Below are 14,758 nucleotides of genomic sequence, written 5' to 3' on the forward strand. Positions count from 1 at the left end.
GCATCCTGTGGTGCAATTGTAATAGTGTAGTTATGCCTCCAGTGGCCATGTATGTATTGCGATTAAAAGCACAACTCAAATTGGCCTCAACATGGCCAGATGGAACTAAGTATGCATTTGAGACAAATGGCCGGCATTACTAGCCAACAGGTATCATTTGCAGCATTACAGCTACACTTTATCAAACTGGCTGATGACTTTTTGACTGGATCATAACTGCATCCCACTGCTGGTGAAGGTTGCTGATCAACACGTGCTGGTCTGTGTCACCACCTGCATGGGTATTGCTCATAGTAAAGGTTCTCCATTTCTGATTTTTTTCTGAGCAATGTCTAAAGGCATTTTCTAGGGCCTATATTCTATTGCAGCACATTCTAGGTGCAAGTGCTTGTCTACTCATTATGATTAAGGGATGCTGCAACACCTTTTGTTCAAGACTGAGAACACACTGGAGTGAGTGTGATGCCTATCCTTAAATGATTATCTTGCCACAAAAGCTTTTGAAGAGGACATAATAATAACGGAGATATAAAGAGTACAATGTTGAATTTCCCCATTCCTCCTTAATGCAACATTTCCTCTCAGCTTGGGCAGTGACAGCAACAATGCCCGGCCTGCTGCCCCCTTATTTTTTCTTTCTCAAGTGCACTTATGACAACCATTCAGGGTAGGCATCTGACAGACACCAAAGAGTGACAAAGGAGGTGTGACAAGACGGGTGGATGCTTGGGATTAACTCATGGCCATGAATATTTGCCCAGTGGCTAGTGCTTATGGGCTGTTGCACGGGTCTGTGACCTCAAGGGCAGCACACACAAAGGAGGCCTCAAGAGCTGCAGGAGAGAGCAAACAATCTTTTACGCTAGACTATGGAGTGCAGACATGCAGCAGAGTATTTGCCTTGCTTGTTCATTGTCCACAGATTGTGAATGCCTTTTTATCGTGCTCGAAAAGTGTTATAGACCCCTTTAAAGGTGCCTAAAAGAATATTGCTTCATTACACACATAAAAATAAGTTGTACTGGGACATCTTGGGTGCACTTTACCTGCAATAGTAGCGCCATTTGGCTGAGGCAAAATCACTCTGTACAGTTTTTGGCAATAAGCCTAAGTACTGCGACAACAAAATTGGTAGCTTCACTTGAAGGTGAAGTACTAAAAGCGATAGCAAGATGCATCGCTGCACTGTAGGTGTCTCAGAACGCAGGCATGACGAGCGCTGCCAGCGGCGTTGCAGCCGTCGCATCTTGCTGATGCACTTGATGAGACCGAAGGAAAGCCGTTGGAGTTTGTCAGTGCTTCAGTGCCCAAGGAAAGAATTGGATCGATTTAGCTTGATGCTGACTGTCCCTTGCTGCTCATACCAGTGTATGCACCATGGTATGGCACGCACACAGCTGCTCAGCAGGACCACTAATTTTTGTGTGCACAACACTCTTGCCAGCAGCAATGGAGGCAAGAATGCAGAGCCAACTGAGCAAAGCATGACGGTGGATCCAGTTGGCTTTGTCGCTTTTGCAGCCAAACACACTGTGCATATCTTATATTGCGCTTAGTGTTACACTGACGAACATAAGGAACAAGATGCAGATGTACGTGGCGTAAACTACAAACTGTTTAATACTGTTAAAGAACATGCTTATATACAAGATGTGGCAGGGGGGGGGGATATAAAAAGATATGACAAGGTGATAACGTGAATGCTTTGGGCTGGAAAAACATTGTTCACTTGCACCCGTTCGCCCTGGCAAACTCGACCTCAGATTTCTTTTGCTATCGCAAGTGCCTCCCTTTTTCTCGCTCCATTTTGTTTTTGATGTACACGTGATTGTGGTGCTTTCTAGTAGCGGAGACATTTGCACTGTTTGCAGTGCACAGCCACTGTTTGAATTCGCTAGTTTGGTGGTTTACTAAATCTCACTAGATTGCAGGAAAGTGTGCATTGCACAAACCGAACGCTGTCTAAACGACAGGTTACGGGAGCACAAATACACGTGCCAGCTTCTGACAGCGTCAAGCAACCTGGCTGCGTACTGCAAACAGTGCAAATGCTCTCCTAGAAAGCACCACAATTATTGGCACATCAAAAACAAAAAGGGAGCGAGAAATATGGTAGGCACTTGCGATAGCAAAAGGAAAAGAGAAATGCGTAAGCACTCCATTCATCGTGTTTATCGAAGCCGAGGTCAAGTTTGCCAGGGCAAACGGGTGCAAGTGAACGATGTTTTTCCGGCCCAAAGCATCATCACATGTCGTCACCTTGTCAAATCTTTTTATGTATCCCCCCCCCTCCACATCTCCTTGTATATAAGCGTGTTCTTTAACAGTATTAAACAGCTGGTAGTCTGCACCACGTAGATCTGCATCTTGTTCCTTATGTTCATCAGTGTAACACTAAGCGCAATATATTCATGAATAAAACCAAAATCCAGCCCAGTTGAATTAGTCTGAATAAAACATTCCTTGCGACATAGTACCATTGTGGGTTGCATTGATGCTGACTTTTTATGCAGACCTTGCAATTTGTAATAAAGAATTCCTTGGTAAATACATAAATCCAAGTTGAGTAGACCCAAAATTCTACCAGCAGGATGTACTTCACTTGCTTGAAAACACTTACATGCATTTGCTTGCATCAAGGAATTCCAAATAAATGTGTGCGACAAGTCTCAAATTAAGGGGGCTTTAAGTGCTTTTTATGGTCACCAGAATAACTTTGCAAGTGAATTGAGTATGCCTACATTTTTAAAACGCTTAGGCGGCGAGTTTTAAAGAGCTCCATTTTCAGTGAGCAAGTTCAGTGTGTGCAGTGCGTGCATGTGTGAATGCAGCACATGTAAAGGTATGTTGGCCTCGGTCAAGTCTTGTGGCGTTTTGCCTATGCACTTCCACATTTATGTCATGCAAGTCTGATGTTGGAAATAAAGGTGTTTGACTTATGTGAATAACCCAGTCTCAATCTTCTAGGACAAATGCTGCTCAACATATCACTCTGACCAGCATCTGTGCCAACTGTTTGGTTAGCGAAACATCACCGGTAATACACTTTGCTTCCATGACGTCCCTGCAAAGTGCAGCCATCCTGAAGCAGAGTGGTTAGTCAAGCGATGCCTACCATGGTCTGCTCTCCTAGCAGCTTTCGAAGGCGGCATCAAAACATATAGCAAGTTCTGTATACTTTCACAGATAACGTGTGCTGGTGAAGCTCCCTTCAGTCTTGAACATTGTATGCAGCTATTCGTTACTAGGTTTCTGCAGTGTCTGCAGCAAGTGAAGGTGAGCAAGAAACTGTGGCAGCCGCATAGTCATTCATCAAATGCCTGCAACTTTGCTATTATGACATCATTTAGAAGAATTCTTGCAGCTCTTCATTGTAAAGTGGTACACAGATGCTACTACAGGGCTACTATAGACTTATTCACAGTGCGCTGCACCTAGGCCGTTGATTTTCGTAGGTACAGCAGCAACCCCAGTACCACTGTCCTTGATGGCGTTGATGGTGCAGTGCACCTTTCAACGTTGCAGCGAGTGGGTGCAGCATGGCTCACTACAACCTGCACCTTTTCGTTTGTGGTGCTGCGCACCTTTTCTGAATTGAACCTTATATAAAAAAAATTTTCACACCCAACCTAGTTTTTTATTTCTGCATTGGCCCATGTCTACTCAAGATTTAAGCAGGGTTCGAGCTAAGCTCCCAACTGCTTTACAAGTCAGCGCTGAATGAGAAATTACAGGCATCTTTGGCATCATCGTCAGCCACAAATTCATGGCACTTATTAAACACTTCAGCATATATAAGCTGAGCAAAGGCGGCACCAGAGGAAAGACAATAGGAGAAGCTTAATACAGATGCCACAAGTTTTACGTTTCTTGTGTCCATCCTTCCTGTGCTGCTGCCTTAGTATGTTAAAGCAATTAGCCCATCAACTCTCGTGCTTAACAAGCTGAAGCATGGTACACAAATGCAGGCATACAAAAACATGGGTGCAGGAACGAAGACAGCACAAACATTGTCATCGTTGTTCTCGCGTCTGTTTTTGCATGCCTACCCTTCCATACCATTTAGCTTTACCAACTGGCTCAGCTTTTCATCATTGAAACATGGTTTTGAAGAGAGACTGTGTATAAAATTGACATCAATGCAAATTGGCCTTCTGTTGCCCGCGCTATTAATGCCTAACGTGTGTAATTCTCAGACTTTCTATCCTCGGCCTCCAAGTGTGAAGCTCACTGCTGAATTGTATTCAGTTTCCTTGCTCACTGTGGCAAGTCCTGGAGTAAATTTTGGTAGGCTGTTTATTGAACAGTGCACTGGAAAGAGGAGTGGTTTTCAAACAGTAAACTAAGGTAAATATTTGGAACACAGATTTTGCTTTCCACTTAAATGTTCAAGGGTCACTTATCAAGCACAAATAGCTGCAGCTCGAGACATTTTTACATGTTCACTGCGACGTGGGTCACGGGTAGGTCATGGGTGGATCATGGCGGTTGTTCTCCCTGTGTGATTGTGCAGGGCTTTCCTGCAGTGTACAAGTGGCATCTTTACTAGAAGTCAACAGAGAGAGAGAAATTGTAGTTGCACCTTATCTGACGTATTGTGGCACCATATCTTTGCACCCTGAGGCGCACAACTCCCTGGTGAATCGCCAGTGGGCCATGACGTGCCAGAGCAATATGACAAATCACCATGTACAGGAATCTAGACTTTAAAAAGTGCCATGTAATCTCATGTAATCAAGTGCTGTATATAATCCTAGGCAACCAACATGCCATATAATCAGCATTGCTGTGATGGATTAGAAGATACTGCAGTTTAATCTTAAGCAGGGGATCACCGTTTCTGTTCGCAGGGTTGCATTCTCGATGGAATGCAGCATGCCAAGAACATGTAAACTGTACCACAAGGGGTCAGGAGTAACCTGTTGGCACCCCCCAAATTCCTATTCTATACTCATGGTGGCAGCCCTTGCAGTCCAGGTGTACTTTTTGAATATGAAATCTTATCAATGTATACCATACAGTGTATGCATGGCACACTTTAATGCTGTTACAGTTGATTTTTGCTGCTGTTGCTGTTCTGTGTAGTGCACATACTTTTTTTACTGCACCAAAGCCAACCACCACAACAACACATCATGAAGCACAATTATTCCACAAGAATACTTCATTTATTCTACGAATAACAAAAAGCATATTTACACAATTTATAACGATGTTCAATGCAGTATGTTCATGGTGTACACTGTAAACAAAAGCTAAGTGACATGCACCTTGTTCCAAATCAAAGCTGGAATACCAGCCTCAGGTAAAACATTCACTGTGAAGACGACGCAACAAATATGTTTAGAGCTCTTGACTCACAGATGTCCACAGAGCTACACATGATCCAAGAAAATGGCAAGCACCCATGACTTGAGCCCACAATAGAGCCTTTGCTCCTCTGAAGGTCCTGTTTTGTGCCACCTAATGCCACAACACAAAGTATCTTTCTTGGAAAGTAATCACTGCTGTGCACAATGTCCTGAAGGGCACTCGAGTGCTATGTGGGTGGCCTGGGAGGTAGCTGGCCTACAAGCGGTGGCGGTGGTGGTGGAAGGTGCGCTTGCTGCAGCTGCTGTGGAGGCTGCATCACAGCTGGACCAGCCTGTACAATCTGGTGTGGGTGGTACACATAAGAAGCAGCAGTAGCATTGGTGTAGAGGTGCTGCTGAGGAGGCACCTGCTGCACCTGCTGTATGGGCATGGCTTGGTGAGCCGCCTGGCCAGGTGCATAGGTGTACGCTACCGTCTGCCCCAAATGTGTAGTGGCTGTGTATGCATAGCCTGCTGCTGGGTAGCTATTGTATGGGACAGTGTATCCTGTAGCAGGGTAGGCCTGCTGGGGCACATGCACCTGGTACTGCGGGTAGGCAGCAGCCACGGTTTCCACAGCAACAGGGGGAGCAGGGGCTGCTGCCGAGACAACTGCTGAGGCTACTGCCGCAGCCACTGCTGTAGCTGCTGTCGAAGAAGTGGCCAGAGTAGGTGCCGTTGCAGCCGGTGGTGGTGGTGGTCGTTTTGGGGGAGGTGGAGGTGGTGGCAGGGAGTCTGCTACAGATGATGGTATGATAACCTTGACCTTTGTGCGGTGTTTGCGTTCACGAGGTGGCGGTGGTGGAGGAGGTGGCGGTGAAGGGGCACCCCCACTTGACGGTGGTTCTTTGCCTGGCGGAATGCCATCAGCAAAAGTAACGGACTTCTTCGGTTCACTTGAGAGGGTGCCCCTGCCGGCTGGCAAGAGAATACCTGCAGGTGGGGGAGGGAGCACCAAGCAACGAACAGGTGGCCGTGGAGGCGGCGGCGGCGGCGGTGGCACTTCTTCTACAGAGCTGGATGAACTAACAGATGATGATGACGAGCCTTTGCGTGGCTTGAGCCGCAAGTAACGAGGCGGTGGAGGAGGCGGTGGTGGGGAGCTTTCTTTCTCTTCGGGTTGTTCTGCAGGCACTGCCAAGCCGCTGCCAAGGTCATCCGATGATGAACATGCCACTTCCTCAACAGCAGCGAGGCATATATCTTCAGTGTCCATGATGGTTACAAACATGTCATCTGACGATGGAAACTTTACCTGCTCCTCTGTGCAGACATCACTTCCAACTTCTACCTCAGCACAGACCTCTAGTGCCGATTGCTCAACAGGCAAACATTCCAAGCCATCTACATTTTCTGTCTGCAAGATCTGAGGAGCAGCTGATTGCATTCTTGGTTCAGAATTCGCCTGAACTTTGATGATGATGGGCCGTGACATACTCTTGCTACTGGAAACTTCTGGCGGGGCAGGAAGTTCTGGCTTTTGGGATGCAGATTTATGTGAGCTGTGTTTTGAACCTTTCTTTTTAGGAGGAGATGGTGCAATGTCCTCAGCACTAGTAGACATTCTGGCAATGTCACTGTGCCTTTTCCTGTGCAACCTCTTGGATGAAGAAGGTTGGCTCGGTGAAAGAGAAACGTCACTTGTTGAACAAATTGTATGCACAGTACTTTTAGAAGAATCTGAGGAGGCAGATGAACTTGAAACAGACAGAGGTGCACTTATAGCTGCAAGAGCAGATGACATTAGCTGTGGACTGGAACCAGCAAGTGGCACAGAGGACTGAAGAGATGTTATTAAGGACACAGAGGCTGGCATAGCAACAGGAGCTGCCGGAACAGGGACAGGAATTGGAGCTTTGTCAGCAACTGATGATACAGCTGTAGGATGCGAGGCAGGAGCTGGCAACGGCAATGGCGAAGCAATGGGAATTCCAGCAGGAACCATGGACCCAATGGGAGCAACACAGGATGCTTGGCTGTCTGCACTAGTAGAACCAACAGAGGAAAGGTAAGTGATTGCACCAAGGGCAGATGCAATCGCTGGACTAGGTGCAGGTACAGGTGCCGGAGGTGGTGGCACAGATGGTAAAAATGGAGAGCTGCTGACTTCACTCTCACAAGCCACCTCAAGGGCCCCAATGTCTTCAACAGGCACTTCAGATAAATCATTTGGCAGCGAAGCTACCAGTGAAGTCTGCATTGGGACAGTGAACACAGGATCCACTTCGTTCTTGCCTTCAGCTTGTGCTGCACTGATGACATCTGGAGCTTGCTCAGGCTCAAGAGGATCTTCACTAGGCACTTCAACTTCCTGTGCTACCTCCACTTCAATGCAACTTCCGAGGTTCAGCTGTTCCATGAACTTTTCATATTCAGAAGTCAGGTCTTTGTCAGCTCCAAGTGGTACCATCTGACTTGTTTCTGTGCACACTAATTCCTCTGGCAAAGCAGCCATGCTAGGGCTGGCTGCTGCCACAGCTACATCTTCCTTTTGCTCTTCTGCTTTTATGGTGCTTTCCGCCTGTGGTTCACTATTCTTAGCTACAGATTTTGTGGCTCTTTCAACCTGTAGTTCACTATTCTCAGCTATGGTTTTTGTGGCTCTCTCCACCTGTAGTTCACTTTTCTCAGCTACGGCTTTCATGGCTCTTTCTGCCTTTCGTTCACTTTCCTCAGCTACGGTTTTCATGGCTCTTTCTGCCTTTCGTTCACTTTCCTCAGCTACGGTTTTTATGGCTCTTTCTGCCTGTCGTTCACTTTTCTCAGCTATAGTTTTCATGGCTCTTTCCACCTGTAGTTCACTATTTTCAGCTACGGTTTTTGTGGCTCTCTCCACCTGTGGTTCACTTTTCTCAGCTACGGTTTTCATTGCTCTTTCTGCCTGTTGTTCACTTTTCTCAGCTACGGTTTTCATCGCTCTTTCTGCCTGTTGTTCACTTTTCTCAGCTACTGTTTTCATGGCTCTTTCTGCCTGTCGTTCACTTTTCTCAGCTACTGTTTTCATGGCTCTTTCTGCCTGTCGTTCACTTTTCTCAGCTACGGTTTTCATGGCTTTTTCTGCCTGCCGTTTCGTTTTCTCAGCTATGGTTTTCATGGCTCTTTCTGCCTGTCGTTCACTTTTCTCAGCTATGGTTTTCATGGCTCTTTCTGCCTGTCGTTCACTTTTCTCAGCTATGGTTTTCATGGCTCTTTCTGCTTGTCGTTCACTTTTCTCAGCTACAGTTTTCATGGCACTTTCCAACTGTTGTTCACTTTTCTCAGCTATGGTGTTCATGGATCTTTTCATCTGTAGTTCACTTTTCTCAAATACACTTTCCACAGTTTCCACATGAGCGCTTTCAATGTCTGTTATGCTCTCGATTTTGATACGTGAACTGTACTCCAAGAAACGAGTTTCTTCCAGAGAAGTCTCGTTACTTAAGAGTAGGTCAACCACATCACCAGAAACATCCATGGCATTAGGTGAAGGCGCACTCCCTCCTTTCTCCATCTCTGGCAGCCGGACCTCTTCCTGACCAGAGTGCAAAACTTCATCCTCCATAAAACATTTTCTTGGATGAGTTAGTTCATAAATGACTTGTTTTTTCGCGCTACTGCTTTTTCCTTCATTCTCCAGTTTATGTTTCTCATCAGCTTCTTGTTCTGCAATTTCTACTGTCGTTTCAGGTTCAGCTGGCAATGATTCTGCCTTTTCTGGTACAGCATGTGGTGACTTTGACGACACCTCCATCTCCGCTTTTGGTGGTTCATGCTCTGGGGTTCTCAGCAGAGCACCTTTTGAGTGTCGTGTTGCACTAAGAGCTTCTGAACTGGGTAGTGCGATTTCAACACTGCAGTGCCTGGCTGCATCCAACTCTTTGTTTGCCTGCTGATCGCTGAATGCCGATTCTTCAGGCACATCCTGCTGATCAGCCTTGAGGTGACTTGCTTCATTTTCAGAATCCAGATCCTTTGCTGGCACTTCTGGACTGTCCATGTTGTCATACAGGCACTGCAAAGCCTGAAGTCCAGACATGGCATTGAGGTCAGGAGACACAAGGTCAGAGGCATCCGATTCCTTTACTGCTTCCCTAGAAGGTGACGCCACTTCGTTTACATCTGAAGCATCCAGCGGTACGTCCTTTTTTGACTTGTGTGCTCTACTATGGCCATCCTTTTTTGCAGAATTTTTTGGCACTTCGCGAATGTCTTTCTTTTCTTTTTTTTCTTCAGAACTACTAGTTACAGAAGGCCTCTTCTCCTTTTTTACAAATGCTACACTGATCTTGCCATAGATGGGGTTGCAGCCATATGAAATAAATGGTTTGCTGTTAGTATATCTAATAAGAGTCATAGGCCAGTTGATTTCTTTCTTTCGATCGGCTGTTTTCACTTTAATGCAGTCGCTGCCTTCTTTCCGTGCTTTTTCTAAAGCTTCACCTTTAAGTCTCTCCCTCTCTTTTGGGTCCAAAATGGCCTCTTCCTTAGCCTTTTTTGCTCCTTCCTGATCTTCCTTTTTTGTTATTTCCTTTTTTGTTTTCTCCTGCTTTGCAACAGACTTCTTGTGCTCTGCAGTAGTGGCATCGGACTTCGGCAATCGATGACTGGTTCCTCTGACATCAACCTTGTTTGCTTTTGTTGCATCCTGCTCAGTTCTTTTTTTACATGCAGGCTCATTACTTGGAGATGGCTCACTCTTCCTTTTAAGCTCCTTACTTCTCCTACTGTCAAGTTTCTCAGTTGCTTTCTCATCACCAGTAGGCTGGCGACTGCTTGGTGGGCAGTCCGTTTTGTCTTTTTTTGTATCTCTGTGCTCGGCACTGCTACGGCGTTCAGCACTACTACGGCGCTCGGCACTGCTACGGCGCTCGGCACTACTATGGTGCTCAACAGTGACATTGCAGGGACTCTTGCTCGAAGGCACCTCAACAGTTTTCTTGGCTGAAGGTTCAGAAGCTCCCTTGGCTTGGCCACTTGTAATAACTTTAGCAGCAGCAAGATCAGGCTTCTTCGCTTCATTGTCATCAACTTTATTTTTATGTCCACTTTTAGAATGCTCTGTAGTCTTGCTGGGAGCACCTGCAGCATCACTATGTGCTTTATCTGCATCAGAAGTGGTCTTCTCAATTTTCAAACATTGATCTTCTGGTTCACAGGGGACATCAGCGACATTCTTCGAGGACAGTTCTTCCAAACCTTTAACACTGTGGCTGTGTTGCAGTTTATCCGAAGCTTGCTTGCTTGTTTGTGCGCCATATGCAGGTTCAACTGGCTCGAGGTGAAAGGTCATTTGCAAATTTAAATCTTTGTCAGGTTTTGATGCCTCCTTCACGATAACTTGCTCGATGGAACCTCTTGAAGCAGTAATTTCCTGGACAAGCTCTTGTGGTGGTTTTGAGTCTTCAGCTGTGCGTGCAGAATGTGACACACTCCCAATGTGGAATGTACTGCCTGAATGTTCTGTGGTCTGGGTTGTTTGCTTGCCTATGGTCAGTATGCTATCAATGCCAGAAGTTTGTGTGAGCATGGTGGCACATGCTTGCACAGTCTTGGCAGTAGTATGTGCCTTCTTTGCCATTCTAGCCATTTTTTCCTTAAGCATCTTGGACTTCAGCTTCAGTTTCTTCCTCTTTTTCTTCAGTTTCTGAGGGCACTCCGAAGAAGAAGAAGAGGATGAAGATGATGAGCTGCTAGAGCTACTTGAACTAGAGCTGGAAGAAGACGAACTGCTGGAACTCTCAGAGTCTGAGCCACTGCCTGAACTGCTTGAGCTACCGCTAGTGCCTGAACTGCTGCTACGTGATGAACTTGAAGATGATGAGGAAGAGGATGACGATGACGATGAGCTCGAACTAGATGCTTTAGGCCTTCTCTTTCGTTTCTTTTTCTTCTTTTCCTGTGGCTTGTCCTTTGCGGTCTTCTGCTTCTCTTTAGCTGCCTTGGCAGTTTTCTCCTTGACTATGAGGTCCATGGTTGATAACTCTGTGCTCTCAGGCTTTGACTTCTTCAGTTTACTTGCTTTGCTGGTCTTTTTGTTATTTCCGGAAACTTCTGCCTTGCTTTCAGAGTTCTGTCTCTGCACTGTCACAAGGGCGCTCTTCTTGGTAGCTTCTATTTCTTCTAAGAACTTCTGCTGTGCCTTGACGGGATCATCACAACTTCCAGAGTCATCACTAGTTTCCTTAAGGTTCTCAGTTTGGCTTTCAAGTTGTTTTTGACCAATTGCTCCTGTGTCTTCATGAGTTTCCTGTGCTTCTTCAGGCAATGGTTTGTCAATGCGTATCTGTGACGGGGAATCAGACTTCGGCATCTGGCAAAGTTTGCTCCCACTGTCACTTTCATCCAACTTGACAGAGCAGGTTGTTAAAAAGATGTGTTGCTCAGTAATCTCATCACCATGAGTCTCAGTCTTGTCATCACAAAGTGGCACCTTCTCAGTGGATAATGTCGAGAGCTTACATGGTGAACGCTGGAACATGTCTGCACTGTCACAACTGTCTGCTTCTCCAAGAGTATCAAGTGGGCTGTCCTCACACATCAAGTTTAACACTGGCTCATTTTTTTCCAAGCATGCACCTGCTTCATCAGGTTTTTTATGGCATGAAGTTTGCAAAGTGCTCAAATCAGAAGCTTGCTTCTTGTCTTGCTTGCAAGCGGTTTCTGGCGAACGTCTGGGCCCTCTAGCAGCCTTCTCTTCTTCTTCGTCCTGTTGATCACCAGTAGATTCCTCACCATTCACTGCTTGTGTAGTGCCATCATCCTGGGGTGCATCTGGACTTGAAGCCTGTGGCTCTGCACTTGCTGTTTCCATCCGTACTGCTTCCTCCTTCTTATGGTCATTAGTAGTGGCATGCTTTTCTTTACTTTTCTTGTCATCTGCAGACTTTTCCTTTTTCTTCTGACTGTCAGCATTGCTCCTTGCACGGCCCTTTGAGTGACTTATTCGTTCCCTGCTAGGTGACCGCCTCTTGGCTTCCTTCCCACTTTTATGATCGGCTCTGTCTTTGCCTCTATCCTTGGACTTGCTCCTCCGCCGCTCCCTCGACCTGCTCCTTCTTGTGTCCTTGGCATGGCTTGCCTTTTTGTCTCTAGAGCGACTTCGCTTTCCATCCTTGGATCTGCTCCTCTTTTTATCTCGTGGAGAACGGCTGCGGTGGCGCTCACGTGATCGCCCCCTTCGTCGATCCCTGGATCGACTTCTCCTTCGCTCCCTTGAATGGCTTCGTTTCTTGTCTTTTGAACGACTCCTTTTACGTTCACGGGAACGACTTTTCCTGTCTCTAGAGTGCTTACCGCTGCGAGGACTTCTGCCGCGATCCTTCTTTTCTGTTTTGGCACCACTAGTTGCACTCTCTTTTTTCTTGCTGCCATTTCGAGATGAGACATCAAGAGACTCTGTCTTGCTTTTGGCAGACCCTTCACTCTTGTCACTAACTTTAGAAGGTTGCTGCTTTTTCTTCGCATCTCCACGACTTTCTTCAGAATCTGCTTTGCTGCCTGTGGCATCAACTGGTTTCTTGGTTCCTTCCTGTGACTCATTTTTAATTTTTTTCTCTGGAACTCCTTCCACTGCATCATCAGGAAGCTTGAGCTCAAACTTATCACTCTTCAAAAACTTCACGAATTCGAACTTTGGCTTCACCTTAAACCTCTTGGGAGGGGCCACAAAGTAAAAGTTACTGTCTTCCTGCTGCTCAGGTTCGGTAGATGGCTTCTCGTTTTTCTCAGGTTCTTCTGCACTTTTACTCTCAGCAGCACTCGGCTGTACCTCTTCACTTGTTGCAGCTGCAGCAGTCACTTCTGGGCTTTCCTCATCAGGCTGGTCATCATCTTCCTTGAACAATGCACTTGAAATGGGGGCCACTTTTCCAATGTTTTTCCGAGCAAAGCTGAATGACAAGGCACCCTTGACTGGCTTTGTCACTGTAGTAGCTGCCCTCTTCACTTCAAGGGCTTTCTGCAGGGGCTGGTTTGAAGTCAAAGAGAATGCGATGAGTCGCTTCTTTGCCAATGCTTTGCCAATAAGCTGCTTAGACTTGGACTCCTCGATGAGGGGTGGCTCTGGTGCAGCCAAGAGTGCCTCTGTAGGTGGGGTAGGAGGTGGAGGCAGCTCACACACCAAGGGCTGCGGCAGCTCGGACACTGAAGGTTGTGGCAAGTCGAGCACCGTAGGTTGTGGCAACTCGGGCAGAGCAGGCTCTGGAAGGGCAGGTGTGGGCTCTTCTGGCGAGTACTTCTCTTGACCAGGGTCTAAGATAGTAAGGCCTAAAGATGGAGGTGGGAGTGGGGGAGGTGGAATGTCGGTAGGAAGAGGAATCTCACCAGGCAGTGGTGGCAGTTCGAATATGTTCGAATCAGCAAAAAATGTTGTTTGTGGGATGATTGCTTCTTCTTCATCTTGTTCTTCTTCTGGCAAACTTCCAGGTGGACTCTGAGCTTGGCTGTCAAGGTCCTGTTCCTTTTTTTCATCGATTTCATCATCATCACTCGAACTGGCATTGTTGGAGTCCTGCTGGCTTTCATCAGCATCCTGGCTTTCACCAGCATCCTGGCTTTCATCAGCGTCCTGGCTATCATCGGCTTCCTGCTGTCTTTGATCAACGTCTTGCTGCTGTCTTTGATCAACATCTTGCTGGCATTCATCGATGTCTTGCTGGAGTTCATTGGTGTCTTGCTGGCATTTATTGATGTCCTGCTGGCATTCATTTGTGTCCTGCTGGTATTCGTCACTGTCATAGAGAGTGGGAGACTGTGATGATGCTTGTGGCTTTGTTTCATCTACATAGTCCACTTGCTGGAAACGTCCTCTGAACTTTTCTCCAGTTCCCATTTCAGTGGGTCCTCTAAAGTAAGAAAACAGTAATTATATTTTTAGAGAAAGTTAGCACAACAGCATCATAAAAAATAAACATGAAGGGTTCATTCTTTAGTTTAGGAACGAGTAAACTTGGGAATGTATTTGTTTGAACGCTCAACTGATGGTTCATCAATAAAGCAAACACGGTGAAACATCTCTAAAGGTGCAGGCCTTCCAATTAAAAGACCAGGCACCATCACATGGGACGGACGAGGCTCTCACACGAGAGAGACAGCATGTATCCCTGGCGTTTATCCAGAAAAAGCAGAAGTTACTCATTCGTAACTAATGCTTGCTCTTCTAATACTTCTTTTTCTGCCTAATGGGAAATACTATGTTTCTACAACATTGCTATCAAATACATATTTAAATGAACTACTGTTCAGATCAGCAAACCTTTACAGCATCCCCCACACATACTTTAATTTGAGCGAACACTTTCTTCAGATTCCCTTCAGCAGTTTATACATGCCAAGTTTCACATTACTGATGGAGCGGGAAATGCAGTTGAAAGCAGCAGAAAATGTGTGGATGACACGATAATGCCAGGCTCAGCAGGGGTATTGAATC

General features: G+C 46.2%; 1 protein-coding gene and 1 long non-coding RNA gene across 4 annotated transcripts in view; one reads left to right on the forward strand and one right to left on the reverse strand.

Annotated features, from left to right (window-relative positions):
* The window catches only part of LOC142582983 (uncharacterized), a 52,081-nt gene that overhangs the window by 9,976 nt on the left and 27,347 nt on the right, over positions 1–14,758 (forward strand). The window lies entirely within an intron of this gene.
* LOC142582978 (uncharacterized) overlaps positions 5,147–14,758 on the reverse strand; it is a 42,252-nt gene continuing 32,640 nt past the window's right edge. For both annotated transcript variants that reach the window (XM_075693178.1, XM_075693177.1), the window contains exon 8: positions 5,147–14,174. In XM_075693178.1, the coding sequence (XP_075549293.1) occupies positions 5,540–14,174 (8,635 nt within the window). In that variant the 3' untranslated portion in view covers positions 5,147–5,539. The remainder of the gene's footprint in view (positions 14,175–14,758) is intronic.

This window comes from Dermacentor variabilis, chromosome 5, assembly GCF_050947875.1.
Source record: "Dermacentor variabilis isolate Ectoservices chromosome 5, ASM5094787v1, whole genome shotgun sequence".
NCBI classification, from domain to species: Eukaryota; Metazoa; Arthropoda; class Arachnida; order Ixodida; family Ixodidae; genus Dermacentor; species Dermacentor variabilis.